Genomic DNA, 21,842 nt, shown 5'->3' with positions numbered 1-21,842 from the left:
GACTTACTTCACTTCTAACCTTCACCTGCTGTATGTTGTCTCCAACAGGAAGGAGAGGATAGCCCGGCGCCTGGAGGGCATTGAAAGTGATGCACCACCTGCACTGGTGCCTGGTGGATTGGTCGCCAACAGGATGCTTGAGGAGGATCCCCCACGATACACCCGCGCCTCAGACCCCTGTGAGCCTTGCGTGATGGGTAAGCATGGGATGATGCATTGCTGAACTGTGCTGCTTGGACTACTGAAATATGTCTCAATAATTGAAGAGGACCTCATTTCTAACTCTATATATGCTTTAATAGACTCTATTAGAGTAGGTTGGCATAGTTGGGTTTTGTGCAGACCCACAGCTCATTGTCTGTCTGAAACAAGGGGAAACCTCCCTCTTTAAGACATCCTATCCTCAGAATAACAGAATTTTTTTATGCAAGGTGCATCAGCATGCACAGATCAGATGGAGAGTACAGGAAGTCAGCCTCAGGAACAACATAGGGAATCCTGTCAGCTTTTAAAATACAAAAACTCAACATGACACTTCTGAAACAATTTGGAGCTCTTGAAATAATGGAATGAAACCACATCGGGGATGCAATGTCAGTCCGTGTATTCCCAGAATTGGTGTTATCTCAACATACCTTTGAGCAATCAAGCACCCCTGAAACTGCTTGTAATTGCATGTTGCCACAGTTTGCAAGATGGAAAGTAAAAAAGTGATACGAATGTCTGAGAATGTTCTGTTTCGCCACATCAGAAAAATGTCACACTTGTGTAAACTGCATCTGTGTTTTTAAAAAAATGTATTTTGTACAATCATGTGAAAAGGAATGTTTTCTCAGGACTACACAATCACTCTATGATTCAGCAGTAGTAGTTTTCTGTATGACTTTATCAGTCTCTCACATAACTGTGGAGGAGTTTTGGCCAACTGCTCTTTACAGCATTGATTCAGCTCATTGAGGTATGTGGGCATCTGTTTATGGACAGCTCTCTTGAGGTCCCACCAAAGCATTTCAATCAGGTTGAGGTCTGGACTTTGACTGGGTCGCCGTAACACCTTGACCATTTTGGTTTTCAGCTACTCTAAGCTGTTGTAGATTTACTTCTGTGCTTGGGATCATTGTCCTGTTCCATGACACAATTTTGGCCAAGCTTTAGCTGTCAGACTAATGGGCTCTTTGACGCTACAATACATTGGTAAACTTTTGGTGAACTGAATTATGGTCGACTGCCCAGACCCTGTAGCAAAACAAACCCAAATCATCAACCCTCAACCATCGTGTTTGACAGTTGGTCTGAAGTGTTTATTTTGTTATACGTCTCTTGTTTTTCTTCAAACATGGTGCTGCACGTTCTGGCCAAACTTCGCTTTGGTCTTGTCCATCCAAAGAGCATTGTTCCAGAAGTCTTGTGGTTTGTTCAGATGCAGCATAACAAACCTATGCCATGCTCATGTTCTTCTTAGAGAAATTGGGCTTTCTCCTGGCAGTGCTTCCAAATAAGCCATACCATGCTAACTGAGGCCTGTAGACTTTAAGATGAAAGCTGGAAAGAAAGCTGGAAAACCTGTTAAAATACAGGTAAAAGTCCAAAATTTATGCCATCCTTCCCAAAAAGTTGAATCTGTTTACCTGGAGGTTGCGTTTTCAGTGGGAGAAACGTTTCATCACTCATCCAAGTGACTTCTTCAGTCTCAGCTGCCTGCTAGTTTCCCCAACCTTATAAAGCACAATTGCACAATGACTGGAAGTAGCCCACTGAATGAACAATGGTCTGGGAGGTCAGTTCCTTGATCATTAATATGCAAATTCTCATGACCATTGATCAACAACCACTGATCAAAGACCACGGATCAATGGCCATGAGTACCATTCACAGAGAGTTGGGGAATGGCGGCAATCACAGCATTGTAAGATGGTGACAGATGTACCCTTAGGCCCCCTCCTCGATTCAGTGATGGTCTTTCCCTTTTTACATAATTGGCCTCCTTGACTCCCCGCTCAAACCTGTAGGTGTAAGTAGACTGCGGAGTCCTGACCTGAGGAGTTAGCTCTTCTGTGTTATGCCATGTGTTTCACCAGAGGTTGTTTGGTTTCCCCGATGTATAAGTCTTGGCAATCCTCCTGGCACTTAACAGCGTACACTACATTACTCTGTTTGTCGGGGGACCCGGTCCTTGGGGCAGACCAATTTTTTGCGCCGCGTGTTTTAGGGTTTAAAAGCCATGGAGATGCGGTGTTTACAAAAAATGCGTCTCAACTGTTCCAATACTCCTGAGACATATGGGATCACTAAGGGTTTTCGCTTATCCTTCACATTTTCCAAAGCCATTCAGCAGACTGGATTGGGGTCTGTGCCGGAATGATTCTGTCCTGGGATTATGTCATTGTATTATCACACACCTGAATGCTCCAGACCAGCAACCTGCCAAAATATTGGCTGTTATAGTCCTGCTCACACTCGCTGGTGGTCAGTTAATAAAATGCATTTGATTAGCAGCACCTGGCATCTACTTATCCCCTTAATTCTTAAAGAATTGTTAGGGATACGCTAGTTTTTCACAGGCCTGCATTGAGTTCTGTGAAGAACATTCTTTTTCACATGAATCTATACTTGATCTCTTGAGCATTGTTCTGGTGTAAGTGTGACTCAGCTTCAACATTTTACAGTTTACATCCGTGTGACATGATTCTGGTATCATTTTTAGTTCTCCAGGGTTATTGCTGATAATTAATGAAGTATTTTTACTATTTACCACAGTGAAACGCTACAGCCGAGAGGAGACGGTGGCTCCACAGAAGCAGGTGTCATCTCCTGACAGGTCACCTCAGGTCAAAGGTGGTGCTGGCAGCAGCCGCCCAGAGCCAGTGTTGGTTTATGTTGACCCAGTAACACTATCCACCTCTTCTACACCCACATCTGGCCCCACAGAATCCACCAACCTCAGTTCTAAGGCTGAGCGCATCGCCCGCTACAAAGCTGAGCGCCGTCGCCAGCTCTCAGAGCGTTATGGCATCCTCCTGGATCAGGAAGCGGACAGCGATTATATACCACGCTACCGTTCCAGGCGCGATCCAGACTCTGCTGACAGACAACCTACTGCCAGGCGAGACAGAGACAGACCAGAAGTAGAGACAGAAGGACGCGACCCTAGGGTGCCATACCGCTCTGGAGTAGGCAGGGTTTCCATGAGGACTCACCCAGGTCCTGTGCCTGTTAGCACATCGAGCTCCTCCGAGTCAAACCAAGCCCCTCCCCCTTCTCAAGAAAGACCAAGCCGATTTTCAGAACGGGAAAGAGTGATGAATATGGAGAACTATCGGCGTGGTGGAGCTCAGGAGCGCTCAGTCTCTTCTAGAACAAGGACTCAGGAACAGCATCCAGCCCAGCCCCAACAACAACAGCAACCCCACCAGCAAGATGCTGCCCAGCAGGAGCCAAGTCCAGCCACCACCCGGGACTACAGCATTGCAGCAGTGCCCAGCTCCCCTCGCACTGCCCGCCGGGCATCCCTGCCCTCCACCCGCTACGGCATCTCACCTGGGGATTTATTCATTGAGCAGCAGGCCCAGAGCATCCTAAACAGGCAGGGGTAAGATGACAAAATAAAACAAAATGCATGCAGTCAGGTTAAACTTTGTTATCTTTTACACTAATACCAAAATACAGCACAAGTATATGTCAATATAACTCCAAAAAATTAGATTAGAATAATGAAATACTGCATAAATACTAACACCCCACATAAATTATTGTTAGCTAAACTTCTGTTATTGTATTCCTAATTTAGCATAACATTATTGATTCTCCTATTTTGACTGGTTTTACTCCATGCACCTGCAAATACTTTTTACTGCTGTCGGTAGTTCATCAGGTGATCATACCATAACATTTCTGATGCTTCTCTTTCAGTTAATTTTCTTAATAATCCTTTTCATATGCTAATTTTTAATTACTTTTTTATCATTACAAATTCAAATTATTATAAAATATTTATTTGCAATCTTGTTAGAATTTGGTGTTTGTAAAAAAAAAAAAGCTTGAAAGAAGTATTTTATCTTTTCAAAATCTATAATCTGTGGAGTTTGTGGCCCCCAATATCTGCTGAGCTTCTTAGCTCGTGGCTTTTACCACTGTGTCAGTGCTCGGATCTTTCTGGACTGTGGGCCCAGCTCAGTCACACTTGGCCTGCTCCAGTTTCACATAGAAAGAGGCTCTGGGGAGCTCATCAAGGAAAGGTTGTACGTGAGAGGGATGATTACAGGGCTGGATTTTGCTTGCCTTTAGAGGCGAACCTCACTTAACAGCAGCCTGGTTCATTAAGCTAAGAGTTTGTCAGTTTCTATTATAAACCTGAAGACGCCACCACAAAAAGAACGAGACGCTTAATGGATGTGAACAAATTCAGGGTGATGACACTGTGCCAAATCTTATATGAAGCCTATAAATGATGTTCTTACTTATTAAACTTGACTCTTGTTGTAGTTGTAGTTGTCGCACAGTCCAGCTGCTTAGTGCACATTTGGTCTCTAAGAACTTGAGAAGAAGTTTCTCTCAGGGTTTGATACTGATGCATGAAATCATCCTGTAGCCTGGCCGCCCTGTCAAAGAGCGACTGGTCTCTCAACACAGACTCAGAGAGTGATGCTCAGACAGACTTCACCTGGCCTTCAAGGTACAGTCCACTTGGGATGCCATTAGCGTGAAACCCCACCAATTGCCCACTGTCCACTGGGTACATGTGGTTTTATAACACAGCACTGAGGCACTAAATAAAGTCCAGGTTATGATTGCTCATGTGATATTTTCAGGTAAAAACCAGGCTGTGCTTTTCTTTTAATCCACTCCTTTTCTGGGAATAATGGTGTGCAGAAGGAGTTTGAAATGTCTTAAGTGCAATTTTCCTAAAAGCCTCGAATAAAGCCTTGAACAATTTTGAAACCTGCTTACATATATAATATAATACTCCTGACAATACTGTGACAAGTAAATGTAATAACATAATAAACTTGAAAGAAAAATGTTTCCAGTGGACAATTAGCTAAATCTTTTCCATACATCAAAAGCATAACTATTCACAATTATTTTTAATTCATTAATAATTCCCACTATAATTGACATCATAGTCTCTCATTTAACAGTTGTTTGGTGTTCTGAGGGTTTTTCCTTTTTCAACTGACAAACTTTAATTTCTAACATTTTTTAATTCAAAGATTTACCTAAAACCACATCTCACACGATCAGTTTGAAATTTTCAGTTTGAAATAGTCACTAGAATTTGGCGAGCAGTTGATAAGTGTTAGTGAAACGGAGTTGATGGGGTGACAACATTTGAAAACTCCAGACCCTGACCTGAGTCGGTCGCAGACCTACTGACTTGGCACTTGTCAGCAAGGCTGTACTCACACGCCCCCTCCTCAGGTTCTGGCCTGTTAGCATCTATGAAACTATATCTCAGTCTTACACTGAATCACTTACTTATAATGTTGTGGAATAAGGAGCTTACATTAATGGTTTTAAAATGTTCTAAAATGGTTTTGTGAGGTAAACTGGTAGAAAACTGAGTTTTGCTGTTAAAAAAAGTGTGAAGACTTTGGCTATATGTGGATTTCTGGAGAGGACAGTGGCATAAATAAGAAATACAGCCAGTTTGCAAATAGCTGGTGAAATGATGAACACTAAAATTCTCAAATGAACACTCGAATGAATAAGTGAAATTAACAAGGTGTGATATGACTTAGTCAGACCTTTCATTAGACTATTATGCATCACAGCACATCACAGCAACATCAAAAATAATGGTGCTTATTTGTAAAGTTTATTGGTTCTTCTAGGGCGGTTATTTTAATCACTTTTTCTTGAATGCACCCAAATGACTGTGACTTCTGTTTGTCCTTGTCAGCTGCTTATTCTAGCTGGTATTAGAGTACAAGAAGGACTCTTTTAGGTCTTTCATGCCATGTCAGATAAAGCAGAGGCACATCAATTATGTGTGGCTTAGTGGTGTACAATGAGATTAGTGCAACCTTTAGCAACCAAGGGTTATAAAGTTGTAGATAAAAATAGTTTGACTGACTTTTTTGGCATCAGAAAGAGAGAGGGACACTTGGATTCAAATTTAAACCTAGGACATGCTATACCTGAGAGCTGGAATTGGTCTTGTGATAGCCTCATGTTTGTGTTCTTTATGTCTGACATTGTCTAGTTGGAATTAATGGAATTGAAATTAGGTTTTGATGGGTTTTTTTCTTCAGACAAAACAACTGTTGTCAGTTTATGTAATTATTTACCAAACTTTGTGTAAGGCAGCTATACTGGATGTGATTAAATAGTGCCGAATTTGGCGAGTATTCCCTTTGCACCTTTATATTGCACTGTTTCTGATTCAGATTTGTAATTTCACCATATATTACAAACTTACACAGAAAGAATTTTTTTGTCAGTCTGACACAGCCTTTTTGATGTTAGATGTCCAGCTATGACCTTAAGGCCAAAGTGTATCAAGCCGGCCACATGACCAGGAACAAGTTTATTTTATTGTTGACACTTTTGCATTCCTTGGGTCAGACTGTCAACACAAAGTGCCATCGTGTGGCAGATTTGGAAACATGCAGCTTCCCAAAAATTAAAATAAAGTTGAAGAGTTGCCAATTTTGATGGTGAAAGTGAAGGCAATCATTGCAAACTGTTAATGTGCATATGGAAGAGGGCCGAACAGGTAGACACAAACTTCAGAGTAAATTGGGTAAGGGCTTTAATTTCTATTTCTATTTCTATTTATTTATTATTTATTTTTTAGTGGAACTCTGGATTACCACTTATATCCCCTTGTGTTTGAGTTGAGTTTTGGGCTTAGAGGAAATAGTAGTTTCTAATTGAACTGGAAGCTCAGTTTCCCTTGTGCATTCCTTTTTCCAAGAATCCGAGTAAGGGAACGATTTTCCAGGGATGAAACGGTCAAGAGGCCTCCTGACTGCAGTCCTGATAGGCACCAGGATAACAGACACCGTATTCAAGGGAGCACAGCTCAATATACGCGACAGCATTCAGAACCCACCCAGCAAAGGACAGTTCCGCAGCCTCAGCACAGCCCAGGCTACCATCCGATCCATGGGCAAACACCCTACCCTACTTCGAACTCCGACTACCAACACTCTGGCCCTGCTATGGACTCTCAGCCCTATTTGGCCATGATTCCATTAGAACCAAGTGCCAAACCTTCTGAACCCCCTGAAGTACAACCACGAAGAAGAGTTAGTTCTGACCAAATCTATGCTGCCCACAGGGAGGCACGATTGGAAGCGAGGCAAGCCCTAAAGGAAGAAGCCCAAACAGAGGGCCTGTTAAAGAGCAGGAAAGCTGTGTTGCCCTCAGAGATACGGCGAAGGGAAAGGAGTGTGGATGACACACATAGAGGACGACATGAAGATGCAGACTGGCAGAACAAAAGTCCAGAACGAAGTAGGGCAAGCCGAGGTGAGGAAGACTGGGATTGGGAGAGACCAAGGGAGAGGGGGAGGGAGAGAAATGTTGAAAGGATCAGAGAATGGAGGAGAGAGCTTGGCCATGACGGCCTAGAGGAAAGAGCATTTAGATCATCGCAGCCCAGACAGCATCAATCCTCTGACCCTATATGCTATCAAGAGCCCCAAATTCAGCAAGCAGGGCCTCTAATGCATCAGCACCACAACAGACAGAATGCTGCACAACTTCAAAAACAAGACCCGCAAATGCAACATAAGTATGACCATGTGAGACAGCAAGTGGAGAGTCAAAGACAACAACAGGCTCAAAGACAACAGGAGTTGGAGCTACAAAGACATAAGACTGTACGTCAACAGCAAGACTCCCAGAAGAAACAACATCCCCAAATACACCAAGAGTCTGAGCATCACAGGCAGCAGCAGCAGGCTCCATCTGAGCACCAGAGGCTTAACTCAGCTTACCTCCAGAAGGGCTCCTCTTTGCCTCAGGCCAGACACAGAAGCACGGAGATGAGTGGAGGGTCCAAACTCAAGACACGAACCCGCTCCATGTCAGATATAGGTATAAGCCAGCATGCTGTCCTGTATGGTATGGACATCAGCAGAGAGGCATCCAGGACCGGCCCTGCACCAGGAATGGCTAACGGGGAGACGGGCACCCTGGACACAAGGGTGTCAGTGGCACAGCTGCGACACTCTTATCTGGAAAATGCAAACCGGAAACCAGAATTGTAGGTCCACTGAGCATGGGCTCTGTGTTGCATCGCTAAATAACTTTCTAACATTAATAGGCTGGTGCAAATAAATAATACAGTGTCAATCTGAGAAAATAATGGTGATGCATTTTATGTGGCATGGAAGGTGTGAAATACTGTTGTGTCTCATTACATTTCTGCAAACTAGCATTAGTTACTGTTTTGACAGTTGGGTCACAGCTGCATGTTACCATCAAGTAACTGACCTTTATATCTGTGTTGCAGTTAGGCTGTGTTAAGTGTCCGCTTTTATTTAATTTTTTTAACCCAAGTGCGTCTGAAGGTAATATGTTAAATTAAAAAAACAAGACCAACCATCTTTATTATTGGTTTAAATGTACTTTTCCTTTTTGTTGTCTTCGTCACACTTTCCAAATTCATCCATTCCTCCAAAAGTGAGACTACTAAAGTAGATCTCTCAGCTGTGGAAGTAGATCCGTCTAGCAGCAGTGATCGGGACAGGGGTGTTCGCAGACCTCGGCGCTACATCACTCCAGGAGACAGTCGAATGTCGGAGAGGTTTAGGACCCAGCCCATCACATCTGCAGAGCGTTTGGAGTCTGATAGGTACAAGAGGAGGTTTCTGTACTAGGAACTCCTTATAACAAGTCCATTGACAAAGGAAAAAACACAGAATGGCATGAAAGAGCATGACTCTACACCGGCCATAAGGTTATGGTCCCGTGGTCAAAAGATTAAATGAAATATGGTATAAATTTAGAGGAATTATGTATTTTTATGTCTTCTACAGGTCTCGTCTGAGCCCTTCACAACTACAGGATGCTGAAGGCGAGTACAGTCTATCAGAGAAAATGTATTTAGTTTAAAAACTATTTTTTATAACTTTTGCAATATATAATTATGCATATAACATAATTCTTTCTTTTTAAAAGCAGATGAAGAAAAACTGGATGAGAGAGCCAAGATGAGTGTGGCTGCAAAGAGGTCTCTCTTCAGGGTAAATCATTCATAACACACGATTAATGCTGTTAAACTGTTTTAAAATCATAGTTTCAAAAGCTGAAATTTGGCTTAGATCACCTTTGGTGAGTTATCTGAGTATACACGGAAGTTGAAACAGGTATACATTTTGTTTTGATACAGGAACTTGAAAAAACATCGGACGGTGGTGTTCCCAAACCACGCTCACGAAATGCCGCTGTAGAAAGACGTCTGAGAAGAGTTCAGGACCGCTCACACACACAGCCTGTCACCAACAAGGAGGTGGTCAATGCTTCAAGGTAGATGGGCATTTTGCAGCTTTTCTTTTCATTTACTCCTTTCCTTCATTTTTAAAAGTCATTTCTCTGCTCTTATCTGTAATTTTCTGTGTCTCTCTTGTCTTTTTCTTCCTTTCTCTTTGACACATCTCAAGACACTTCTATTTCTGCCTTAAGTCACCTTAATTTCACTGTTTTTTTCTGTATATATATATGTCCTTTTCTCCACTTTAAGTGATCCTGCCACATCTTCACAACCTCCGGTTTTCCACAGTAATCTAGATAATGTGTCCGGATCCAGAGTAGGCAGCACCAGTGTGACTAGCATCAGGTGGGCTCGGATGTTTTCCTGAGTGTACGTGTGATATTAATGTACATAGTCAAACAACTCTGCTCAGACAAGTATATAACGACTGGTGATGTGTAAAATATCTCCCTGGACCCAAAAGGGTGGATGCTGGGGTGGTGGATGGGTTGAAACAGAAGATGGTTATGCAGGGCAGCAGCATTGACATAAGGGAGAAATGGATGTTTTCCAGCATAAAAATAAATTTATGAATTTTATAGAGAAGAGGGTGCGTTACAATGTATAGTAAAAAAATATATTTAGTACTGAAGGCATCTAGCCAGTATGCTTGATTAAAAATAATAAAAAAAAATACTCTTTAATAATGCACTTAGAGAATTGGGGTAATTTATAAACTGGAATAATTTATGTTATCCAAGAATTTACTGATATGTTGGGGGTTCTTTTGGGTGCGTTCGTTCATAAAACAGTCCAAAAGCAGGAAAAGTCAGATGCAGGTAGTAAAATACAAATTGTCTTTAATAAGACATTAAGAGAAAAATGGCAATAAAACGTGCTATTGAGCTTTTCTGGATAAGTCCCAAATTAGGTTAGGAGGAGAAGGTCAACTGAAGGTCCAAGAAGTAAACAAGAATAAAGAACAAAAGAGAGTAAAAAGATAGTCTGAAAAGCTGCACATGAACAACCCTTACATTTGCTTTAAGCAAATCCCTCCATTGAATGACATCCACACATATGAATTGGAGAGATCTGCATGATGTTTGCGCTCTAAATAAAGCTAAAACCCACAACCACACCTAGTTTCTAACTACCCTTTCCTATTTAATTTGCCATGTTGTTTGCGGTTAATAAATCTCCGTCTCCCTCTCCTGGTTGCAGTGCTGATGTGCTCATCCAGCTCACCTTACCTTGTTATTTCTGCCCTCCTCATGTCCTACTTCTTTGCTGTGTGCACCTTATAGGAGATAGAAGACACTGCTTACACAATAACTCATTCAGAACTTTAAACGTTCAGTTTCCAAGCATCACTGCTTCTTGCAGTGATTTTCACATGCAGGTCACAAACCTCGGTGAAGGAAAAGGTTGCATATCATCAGAAAGGTTAAAGCTCACGTGTCTTGCAGTTTGTTTACCAGGCCAGGTTTAACTCAGCACACTACTGCAAACATTCAGCTGCATTATATGATTATCAGTCATCTGTGGGCTGATCTGCTTATGCCTCTGTTGCTGTGACTGTAATCTGACACAGCCATTTACTCATCAGGTAAACTTATAAAGTATATAAAAAGCAGACTTTAAGGATGCTGCTCTGCAGATGGTTAAAGTATCAAAAAGCAAATTTGAAACTCTATAATAATGTTTTGTTGTTGTTGTTTTCTTTTTTTTTAACAATTATTACTCTATTAACTCAAAGAAATATTTTTGTGTGCTTTCAGTGGCACAATTTTCCATTTAATTCAAGTCGAAGGCAGATATCACTGTAGTATAAAAATGTCCCAGCTTAAAGTAAACCTTTATTTATTTTTAAAATCAACGACACCGGTTGCTCGGTCACTGACATTCCTTTGTCTCTACCCCAGCATTCAGGGTTCCTCTCAGCCAGGCTCAACAGTCCAGGAGCAGGACAAGGAAAGCCAGGAGCACCAGAAACCAGCTCAGGCTTCCACTGCAGGGGTGGAGGTAAATGGCCAGGAAGGTGTCCCAGAGGAGCCAGACCTTTCCACGCTCAGTTTGTCTGAGAAAATGGCCCTGTTCAACCGCCTCGCCCATTCTACAGGCAAGACTGGTGAGGGGACTCGAGGGGACACCCGCCAGCGCAGAGCTAATGCTCGTTTTCAGACTCAACCTATCACCCAGGGAGAGGTGAAGAAGGTACAATAATTTCACCTTTTACAATGTCAATATACAAAGACCCCTAACGACCACTACTAGTTCTTCTACTTTTCTTCTAACATATATGAGCAAAGCTCTGTGCAATACATATGTTATAATTAGATTTGTTTTATTCAAAACTGACATGGCATTAGGCATAAAATAAGGCACAAAAATTGGTAGAAGTATATAGAAAAGAGACTGAAAGAAATAACACAAAAGACTGCAATGCTCAACAAAAAGTGCAAAGAAAGCAGAGAAAATTGGCTGAAAACAAACAAAGGGAACAATTACAACTAACAACAATGAAATTGTGTAAGTAGAGATAAAACGAAATGAATGATATTCTTGTTTATCACAAAAGCTCTAGAGTAAAAGCAAATTTCTGCAGGAGGTTAACAATTTTCTGGCAGAACTGATGTGCAGACAAAAGTGTGATTTAATTAGAATGAACAATAGATCATCTAGAGTTTCTTTGCTGTAAGATTTGCGAAAAACCTGCAAACAGTTTACTTTCAGGTTACTTCCATTGACTGCAGTGAGCACCACGAACAGTTTGCCTCAGTGCTTTAGCAACAGCTGACGTGGTTCTCTGTGCAGAGGGATGACTTTTACATAGCACAAAAAAGAGTTTATTTTGCACTTGTGTTTTTTTAAACTTTACTAACCTCCATATGTCACAAATGACAAGAAGTTCACAAATGGGAGGCCTGACACAATTTTCATTTATCACATTAATGTTGTTGTTTCCAGAGCTACCCTGAATTTTATAATACTGTATATATTAGTAAGGGTGAAAAATGAAAACGTTCTTTCCCGGCATCTTCTGACAAAGATAACCTGCTGAGATATTTTATAAAAGGTCAACTTTATCTCCACCATGTTCTCAGCAGTGAGTCATAGTCAATACCTGGTTTCCACACAGGAAGATGAGCTGGCAGTAACCTCTGCGGTGTGCAATGGTGACTTAGAGACCAGTCAGGAGGAACATGTAAGACCCCTGCTGCATTTGTGGAGCTTATGATTGGTTGCATTGAAAAATCCCGCCAGGACTGATCTGATCAGGTCCTGCTAGAAGCCAGTGTTTGTGTCTAGTGGCTTTTGGTGTCGGTTAAAAATGAATTTTATTTTGCCTCAGTGTTAGATGTGTGTACTCTTTGCAAAACAGCATGTAATTAAAAGTTCCGGTTGAGTTTTTTTGTTATCTGTGGCTATTTTTTTAATGGTTGCTGCTTCTGGGACATGCTTGTTCCCTGCATAACAAGCATGGGATATTCAAATGCAAGCAAATACAGCTCTTTAGTTTGTTTAGTCCTGAAGTAACTTCTGTTGCAAAAGAAATGCTTACCTGTGGATTTAGTATGTGGATAGATGTGATACTGAATGTGTGCGAAATTTGGTGAGACCTTGAATTGCAAACAAAATCAGTGTGTGGTAGTGGTGTGGAGCTTTAGCATGTTATTGATGACTGGTTATTTCCGTAAATGTATAAGCCACCTGTGCTGGAGCACCTTGAGGAAGAGACATAAACTAGACAATGTAGGAGATAACATCAATACAGCTTTGATGCACTTTTCTGGCTTTTAAAGTTTAATTCCTAACCACAGATGACATATAAAAGAGAAACTGCATAGTGTAGTGCTTTACACTTTGGCCTAACAAGCGAAAGAGCCTCAGGTTGTTCCCAGCAGGAGACAAAAACTCTTGGCTGTTGTGTCAGGAAGTCATCGGGAAAGTGTGTACTTGGGGTTGGCTGTCTTTTATATACAGTGTGTGTTTCTAACTAATCCTTTGACTGACTCTTGTTTGAAGGGTTCAAATCAAGTGTCAAATTTTAAATCCAGCTTTATTTTTTAGCTCATCATGCTCCTGTACTTTAAAGTATTAGGGTGTCTGTATTCATTAACTTCTTGTTGCTCAAGAATTTCAGATGCATTTTAATTCAATTCAATTTTATTTATACAACTCCAAATCACAACAATGGTTGAGGTGCTTTAAATTGTGAGGTAAAGACCCTACACTGCACTGATAACTCCATGATGCCACACTGGTTAACAAAAAAGTATGAACGTAATTAAAAGGAAATTACTGAGCCGTGTTTAAGTATGACGACGTGGCTAAGATGTATATTATCAGGTAATTGTGTGAATGACAGGTACTGCTGTGGCTTCAGTTGTGCTGTGATTGTTGCTTTCCTTCCTCTCAACAGTCCACATGTTTCTTCTCTACCTTTTGGCCTCTTTGCCATACCGTCGTCTGTCTGTTCACCATCACATCCACATAGGCCTACGTTCTGCAACCTATCCCTCCATTGAGTTCTAATTTGTCTGCTTTAATTGTATTACGTCCTCCGTCCTTCATATCGATCCCTTCACCTCTTCTGTTGTTCTGTCTTTTGTGTCCCGACTTTCTCACACGACTCCTGCTGTTCTTGCAGCTGAAAAATAGCGGCGAGATCAAACTGGAGCCCCTGTCAGCCTCCCTGGTTCGATCGGTGGCAGCTGTCACCTCCCAGGCCTCCATCGCCATGGTAACCAAGGCGTCAGGCAGCAGTGCCGGTGATGATGATGGTCTCCGTTTAGAGAAGTCCACTGCCGTCACCTACATCCCTGCCCAACAACAGGCTTCCAGTAGCACCAGCATTCACCAGGAGAGGGCGCCGAAGTACTTCTCCATGACCCAGAGTGGGGACCCAGGCCACCCAGAGTCTGAGCTCAACTCCTCCCCTCGTCCCTTCCCTGAGAGCCAGGAGAAATTTGGGGCCCCTCCTGCTCCCACCTCCTCAACTGATCACAGGCAGGAGGAGGAGAGCCGGAGAGCACCGAAAGAGGAGGAGGTGAGGCAAAGACAGCAGGGAGGAGCCAGAGAAGCCGGCCAAGGCAGCAGCATTAAGGGTAAGCGGCACTCCCCCGACAGGGACAGAGACGACAGGCAGCAGCATCCCCGGCTTCAGCACTTTGCCGAGCCCTCTTTGTGGGGGGGCGAGTCAGAGTCTCTGCCCAGCTGGAGAGCCGCAGACGGAGACTCCCACGAGAACAGAGACAGAGCAGAGGGAGGAGGACGAGGAAAAGGAAGCTACCTGAGGGAGGCTGCAGCAGCGCACAGTTCCTCCACACATGAGCAGGAGAGAGGCAGTGGCCCAGTCTCAGGTAGGAAGCTTCTCTGTTGATTATAACATAAAGAGATGGAGATAATTGGGGTGATGGGTGGGGGTGGGGGTGGGGGGGGGGTTGAGAGAAGGATGGACAAAGAAATAAAAACAGAAGGGGCAAAAAGAAAAGACAGAACGGAAGTGACAAAAAGACAGAAGGAGAAATGTCTGGGGAAGGGGCTGCTCTCATTATCCTCATTGTCTCATGCAGCATGCTCCCACGCATGATTGGTTTTTGCCGGCTGCACACACACTTGTCCCAGCTGGGGGTGTTTGATTTGGCTGATACAGAAAGAGAGAGAGAGAGGCGTCTGAGACTGCATCTAATTAGCATATTTTTCCATGAATTTACCTCGTGGCTTCTTTGTCTGGAAAGAGGAAGCCCTTTCCTAACATGCTGTTGATCAGCTAAGATTTTTATATAGAACTGTCTCTCCTCACTGCTGTGGCCTCTACAGGGGCTGTCATCCCTTTTGCACCACATTACGCCTGTGGCTTAGCTGTGCACATGCTACAGTAAAATAGGCCTGACCTGTTTTTATGTACTAATGCACAGAGTGTCCAGGGGTGGTCCTTTCCCATGCATGCACACAAACAGTACATGCAGAGATGAAAGCACTCATTGAGAGAGTGCAGAGCAATTGTTGGGCACTTAAATAAAGCAGGTAGAGGACAAGAGGGACACAATGGAAGGCTTGTCTGCAGGCTATAGCCTTATTTACTTCTGCATGAGTAAATCTTCACTATAGTAAGATCCTTTATACGAGCTTATCATGATTCACTGGAGAAATACCACAACATGCCTAAAAGCCTTAATAAGACACATGTTAAGCCTACTGTGTAGTTGTCCTTCTGACTGTGGCCAGAGTTTTTCACCATACTGTGAGGTATCTCCACAGTATATTTAATACACATTAAGTGGGGATATTCTGGGATTCCTCCCTGCAGGAAATCCTGATCATCTCACACTTTACTTTCTATGCAGCATTTTCATTTTCTGTATCAGTATAGTGGACATTTTTTAAAAGAAACAGAAAACTGCACTGTAATGCAGCGAGGCTCTCTGGTATTCTGTACTGCTTTCAAAAATATTTCCAGTGTAATATTATTCCTGCTATCCCTGCTGAGTCAACATACATATAGATTTACTTTTCTGCCCTCTTAACTTTGCCTCATTCCAGAGAGAGTGTAATGAACTAACAGTCTCATATCAGGCTTTTCTGTTTTTGTTTGCCCAAAGGGCCATTTGTCACCTGCTCACATTAATAATTAAGCTTCTTTTAATAGCTCATATACCCATGTTCAAAACTTTGTGCACACTTTAAAGTATGTCAAGTATATCTGTGCTTTCAGGTGATTCAGAGGATATTCGTGTGCATCTCAGATATGTTTCTGAGGGTGAAAACACAAGCAGGCAGAAAGATAAGATAGCACACTAGCAACAAAACATATTCAAAAAGTTGCTCAAAGCTTCATCTTCTTACATATAACTTGCAGAGTAACAAGTTAACAAAAGCATTTTTCACTGGTGGGAAAAATGCTTTTGCTCAAAATATTGAGGTGAACGTGTCTTCTAACGTCTGCAACTACGTGGCTCGAACTTAAATCCGACAAAATCGTTTCCCTGTGTGCATACATGCATTTCATGTTGCTGCACAAATAGATATATGATAACCTCATCTTTGTGTTTAGTAACACGTGAATCCATTTCCAGATAATTATTGGAGTATTTACACTGTGATTGTTTGCAAAAAAAGGGTTCTTTCAAAAAATGCTTCAGGAACGTTTTGATATATTCAAATTTATAAGAGACAAACAAAATTATAATCAGTTCAGTGAAAAGAACAATGTGGTCATTTCCAATAAACCCAGCGCTAAAATATCAGATGGAGCTTCCCTAAATTCATCAGCCAACAAAGTTGACTTTGACTTTTCTGTTAGTTTAATTTAGTTTTACCTTTTAGGGCTTAGAAATGATCCTGCATCCATGCTAATATGTTTTTATTTCAAAACACTGCTAACATCTACACTGTTTCATCGCATTAACACCAATAAAGGTGGGTCTATTGAAAATACTGCTGAACCAGATGTAGTTTGAAAAGTCTTAGTTCAAGATATAGACTGTATATAAAAGTTGAACATAGAAATGCTTTGATTCTTTCCTTTGGTTGGAAAAAGAAATCTGAGAACGTAGAAGTCTGAAAAGATGAAAGGTGTAATGTTGTATTTCAGGCTGTTGAAAAGATTTGAATTTAACCCAATTCCCAAACAGATTCATGTTTACTCCCACTCAGCAATTTTCTGTTGAATAGAGTTCCAAAAAACGTCTAAATGGTAACCACTGTATATATAAAGTATAAAAAAAAAATTGTATGCCATTTATTGTAAAACCAAAAATTGTTTGCATGCACAAGGATGAAGTGGTAAACAGTGTCATCTCACAGCAAGCTCATCTGAGGAATTTCCAGAGGTATCATAAAGGATTTCAAACAAGTGTAATCACAGTGGGACATATTTTCACATATGGAAAAGTTATCTTTTTAATATTTTTTCAACAGGTTTTGATGGAAGGCCTGTGGCACATAATCTTTTATGTAAATATCTGTAATTTTGATCAGTTAATATACACTATTGCATTCTATTTTTCTCCCAGATGTGCCGGATCACCACACGCCATTGAGGCCGCTGATAGCTAAAGTGTCATCCAGGACTGTGTCGCACGTTTCAAGCAGCCAGCAGCAGCAGAAGACCGTCATTCAGCCTCCCCAGACCCTCCCTAAACCTTTCACACAGCAGCCTCCTCCAAACCAACCCAAACCTCCGTCATACATCGAGCCCCAGCCATACTCCCAGGCCCCACCAACATATCCCAAGCCTTTCAATCACTCGCCACAAACCCAGCCCAAACCTCAGGGATTCGTCCAACTTCTCCCTAAGCCTTACCAGCAGACAGCACCGCAGCCTCAGCTCAAAACCCAGGTGCCTCCGCAGACCCCCCCCAAACCTCAGTCCTTGCCCCAGGCGCTCGTCAAGTCCCAGTCCCTGCCCCTGGAACACATCGAGGACTTGGGCAGACACAGTGATCATTCTGGGGACCTGCTGTCCCCCACAGAGTCCGGAGACCAGCTGTCTGACGGCATGTCCAGCAAACAAATGTCCATAAAGGAGAGGTGAGTGACAGCTGAAGGTTTCATCTAATGCAAATTTACTTATAGATTTATTTATTTGTTGTAGATGTAAAAGCAGAGGGGGAAAAAAGATGTAGAGGATACGATTAAAACGTCCAAAACAACGCCCAAAAGCAAATTAGTACGCTGGAAGGTGCTGGTCCTCATAAGGACAAAACTCTATGGTGGTAATCCCTCGGAGCGCTTATTTGGGCAGCTGTTTTGGAGATAAAAAACATGCCCAGGTTTGAGAAACAATATCTGGTATAAAAGGCTTTTTTTCCAGACAATTTACACTTCAACTACTTACCTCCAAAGTTACACAACATCATTAAATGTCAGCACGATTGTCCTCTCTGACTCATCTCAGCAGAGAAGAGAACAAGTTCCATGGTAATACCCCCCGGATACAGAAAAATGATATTTACACTTACCTACATCGTTACGAAATTAAAGAGTTGATATGTCTGCCACCACACAGCTGAAACTGTTGCGAAGTCTATTGCTGCCGTCTTTGTCGTTATGCCTCATTATGTCTTTGTCTGTTCATGAAGAAAAATTAAATTACAGCTAATAATGATCAGCTCAAAGAAGGCCTGACCTCTGAAAAGGTCCTTAGAACATGGTGCCAAACAAATGTGGCTTTTACTTAATTCACAAAATTGGATCTCATCCATTTATAAGGTAAGAACTGCAAAAGCTCTCACGGTGACATTAATCAGAACACAGACTCAACTTTACTTCAGCATTACAGAAATCAGTCAGAGGTGGGCAGTGCACAGCCTCGCATTAGGCGTGGGTTTAGTGAAATTGGTTCAGTAACCATACAAAAACATTTTTTCACATAAATGAAATAAGTGCAGTGTAACCAAAAGACCTGACAATTCTTTTTTTTTTTCTGAATATAAATACCTTCAAAGGCTTTGCTGCCAAACATGGAATACAAACAATGGCACGCATGACCGTGACTGGGATCCTTTAGGTGAATGAAAATTCACAAAGAAAATAATTCTTTAAAGCTTGTAGCCTAGCAACACTGGCTAGGCTACAAAGTGGATTCACAAGTTCTGGATCCAATCAGAGTTCGGCTCTTTACAAGGTGTAAAATTAAATGCCAGCAAAGATCAGATTTTAAATATTTTCTGCTGGCTGAGTCAAAAAAGCCAAAGCTTGCTAACATTGTAGTGTTGCACCTGATAAGACTGTGTGTCCTTCACTGCCGTATATAGGTTTGTTTAACTCTTTCACATCCATGGAGGTGGGAGAGATTCATTATTAGCATCACTGTGTTTCACAGCTGGCAGAGAGCTGAGTGGACTGTTAGAGTCCTCTGAGAGTTTGCACATTCCTCCTAATGCCCTCGTTTCTGCCCTGTCCAGACAAGGAGAGGAGATGATGACATACTTTCCTTTACCCCTCGGCCATTCGTTATCAGGGCTCCTCATGCAGTCTTTGGAGGCCTTTGTTACAGTTTTTCTCGATTGCTTAAACACATTTCTTGAAACTATGCCTCGTATTTTCAAAACAGTAAACACAAATCCATAACTTCTCACCCAATTTCCCAAACATCGTATTGTCAGGTCAAAATGAAGCTCTACACTCAAAACCATTTGCTCTTGCTGAAAAACCAAACTTTGACTACAGACATCACACACACGGCCTCAAAAACACATGCACGACAACATAGTCAGTTGTATTGTATTCCCAGTATTCCCAAAACTGGCAAGTTATGTTGCTTGTGGTTCTTCCCCTCAAAAACCTTTTCACATGATGAACACAAAAGACGCAACCAATGTACATACAGTGGGACATTTTTATTCATGTACCATACAGTACAATACACACCAAAAACATTATTCCACCTCAGCATCCTGTCTTTGGTTTGAGTCAGGCCAGAGAATCTCATCGACATATTATATTGGCCCTAGCTAGGCAGCAGGGGTAAAATCCTCTTGCATGCCTGATCTACCCCTGGCATGCATCTACTGATATGTCTGGGCAGGCGTCTTCCACGGCCTGGAGGAGGTGCACACGGACATAAGGTGTTGTACACCTTCCACCGCCATGCCGAAAATACCTCCTCTATCGGCTTTAGAAAGGGAGCGTATGCAGGCAGAAAGATGTTAGAAAACCTTGGGTTATTGTTAAACCAGTCATGAACCATAGCAGCGTGATGGAAGCTGACGTTATCCCAAACAACAACGTCCCTTGAAAGGATTTCTTTCCTGTGATTTTAACTAAAAGCACGAATATGTAAAACATATTTATATATAAATTTGAAAAGCACCATTATCTCAATATTTTTATTTCCATGTATTTTTATATTGTCATTTTGTACACATATATGGATTTAGCCATCGTAAAAGTGGAGGTTACCCATTGGCTTCTGGACTATGGCCCTAAGAATTTTACAAGGCACTGTCCAATGACAGAACACAGATTTTTAAAAAAAAATAAGTATAGGATATTAATTAAAAGCCTAATTTTTGCCTGTTAAAAGATTATCTCTTGTCTTATGTCAGAGTGGCACTGCTGAAGAAGAGTGGCGAGGAGGACTGGAGGAACAGGATCAATAAGAAACAGGAAGTGGTTAAAGTGGCATCCACCGAGCAGCCAGCTCAGCCATGGGAAACAGATCAGACCAGCCAGAAGAAGGTTAGTCTTTACTGTGTATACAGTATAACAACTGTGAAGCCTCACTGTGGTCACATTTAGAGTGAGTCATGTTTGATTTGGGAAATTTAAACCTAAGCTAAAGAAGAAAGTACCAAAAAAATGTAGCTTTTTAAAAAAATTTTTTTATAGTGATATCTTTTAGCATGAAAATTAAATCTCTCTTTCCAGTATCCAGCATTAAAATAAATTATCATTTATGCAGTTGATACTTTTGTGATTATATTTATTAATTTATTTGATTAAGTCAGACCCATTAACTAACTGTGCAGCTGACTTGCAGTTTTGTCGTGCTGTATGTAGAGAAACTGCACTAAAACCTGTCTCCTCGCATAAATGTTTGTGATTTCTACATTGCTGTGAATAAAACTGTGTGTGCTCAAATATGACTGGCAGGTCATTCTCCACGGATTACATTTCCTGGAGATTTAAGTAAAGTGGGCACAGGTTGTGGTTGTAAAACAACATTTGTCTTAAATGTTTGCAGAAAATGTCATAACATGACCAATATAAATGAAATCAAATTAATAGGAATAAATTTAATCCACTGTTTCAGAAAAGTGTTATATCCACTTTCCGTTTAGCTCCAGGTATATTTTTACAGAGCCTTTGCTCTAACAGTTTTGGTTAAACATAGTAAACACCAGTGCCTCATTTCCCTCCCCATCCTTCATCGTTACCATGCCAGCTTCTGCCCCCCCTCTCTTTCAGTTAAGTGCTCCTTTTCATTTCATTCCCTTTAGCCCATCTGTTGTTTGAGCGCAGTGGTGTCCGACCAGCGTGGCATCCAGCCCTCAGACAGCAAACACTAAATCATCCGCCTCGTTCTGCTTGTAGAATTAGCAGTCTGGGCTATCACAAATGAATTTTAACACAATCGGGGAAGCTTCAGGCTAAGTTTGACTTAAACCTCGAGAGGTAACACTTGAAAGCTTATCTGACAGAAAGAGTTATTTTGGGAATCTCTTATAAGTATTTATGCATCTCTGCTGGCTTAAACAGCAGCTAGAAAGACATTTATAAGCTCAAAGAAGTTCTAATTTTGGGATTTGGGACTAGGGCACTTTAAAGGACTCCTTTCCTGCAGCTCGTACACTCAAAATTAGTATTCTGTGAGTTGAAACCGCCTGCTTAAATGCTGGATGCTAATCCTTAAGGCGATCTTGCCCCTAAAACCCATTAGCAACAATAGCAGTAGCCCCCCTCCTCACTCTGA

General features: G+C 41.7%; 1 protein-coding gene across 15 annotated transcripts in view; it reads left to right on the top strand.

Moving 5' to 3' along the window:
• Positions 1–21,842, top strand: part of LOC102779458 (supervillin-like) — a 44,642-nt gene that overhangs the window by 4,048 nt on the left and 18,752 nt on the right. For 5 of the 15 annotated variants that reach the window (XM_087831357.1, XM_087831359.1, XM_087831352.1 and 2 more), the window contains exons 5-17: positions 49–197; positions 2,758–3,589; positions 6,917–8,212; positions 8,633–8,803; positions 8,988–9,025; positions 9,130–9,194; positions 9,341–9,477; positions 9,692–9,787; positions 11,344–11,635; positions 12,561–12,626; positions 14,073–14,784; positions 17,440–17,956; positions 20,476–20,608. In XM_087831357.1, coding sequence (XP_087687483.1) covers positions 49–197; positions 2,758–3,589; positions 6,917–8,212; positions 8,633–8,803; positions 8,988–9,025; positions 9,130–9,194; positions 9,341–9,477; positions 9,692–9,787; positions 11,344–11,635; positions 12,561–12,626; positions 14,073–14,784; positions 17,440–17,956; positions 20,476–20,608 — 4,504 coding nt within the window. Of the gene's footprint in view, positions 1–48; positions 198–2,757; positions 3,590–4,588; positions 4,673–6,916; positions 8,213–8,632; positions 8,804–8,987; positions 9,026–9,129; positions 9,195–9,340; positions 9,478–9,691; positions 9,788–11,343; positions 11,636–12,560; positions 12,627–14,072; positions 14,785–17,439; positions 17,957–20,475; positions 20,609–21,842 lie in introns of all 15 variants that reach the window. The other 10 variants (XM_006792388.3, XM_006792387.3, XM_087831363.1 and 7 more) reach the window with 8 other exon arrangements.

The sequence above is a fragment of the Neolamprologus brichardi genome, chromosome 18 (assembly GCF_056152115.1).
Source record: "Neolamprologus brichardi isolate AB-2024 chromosome 18, ASM5615211v1, whole genome shotgun sequence".
NCBI lineage: Eukaryota > Metazoa > Chordata > Actinopteri > Cichliformes > Cichlidae > Neolamprologus > Neolamprologus brichardi.
This window is presented reverse-complemented; position numbering and strand designations above follow the sequence as displayed.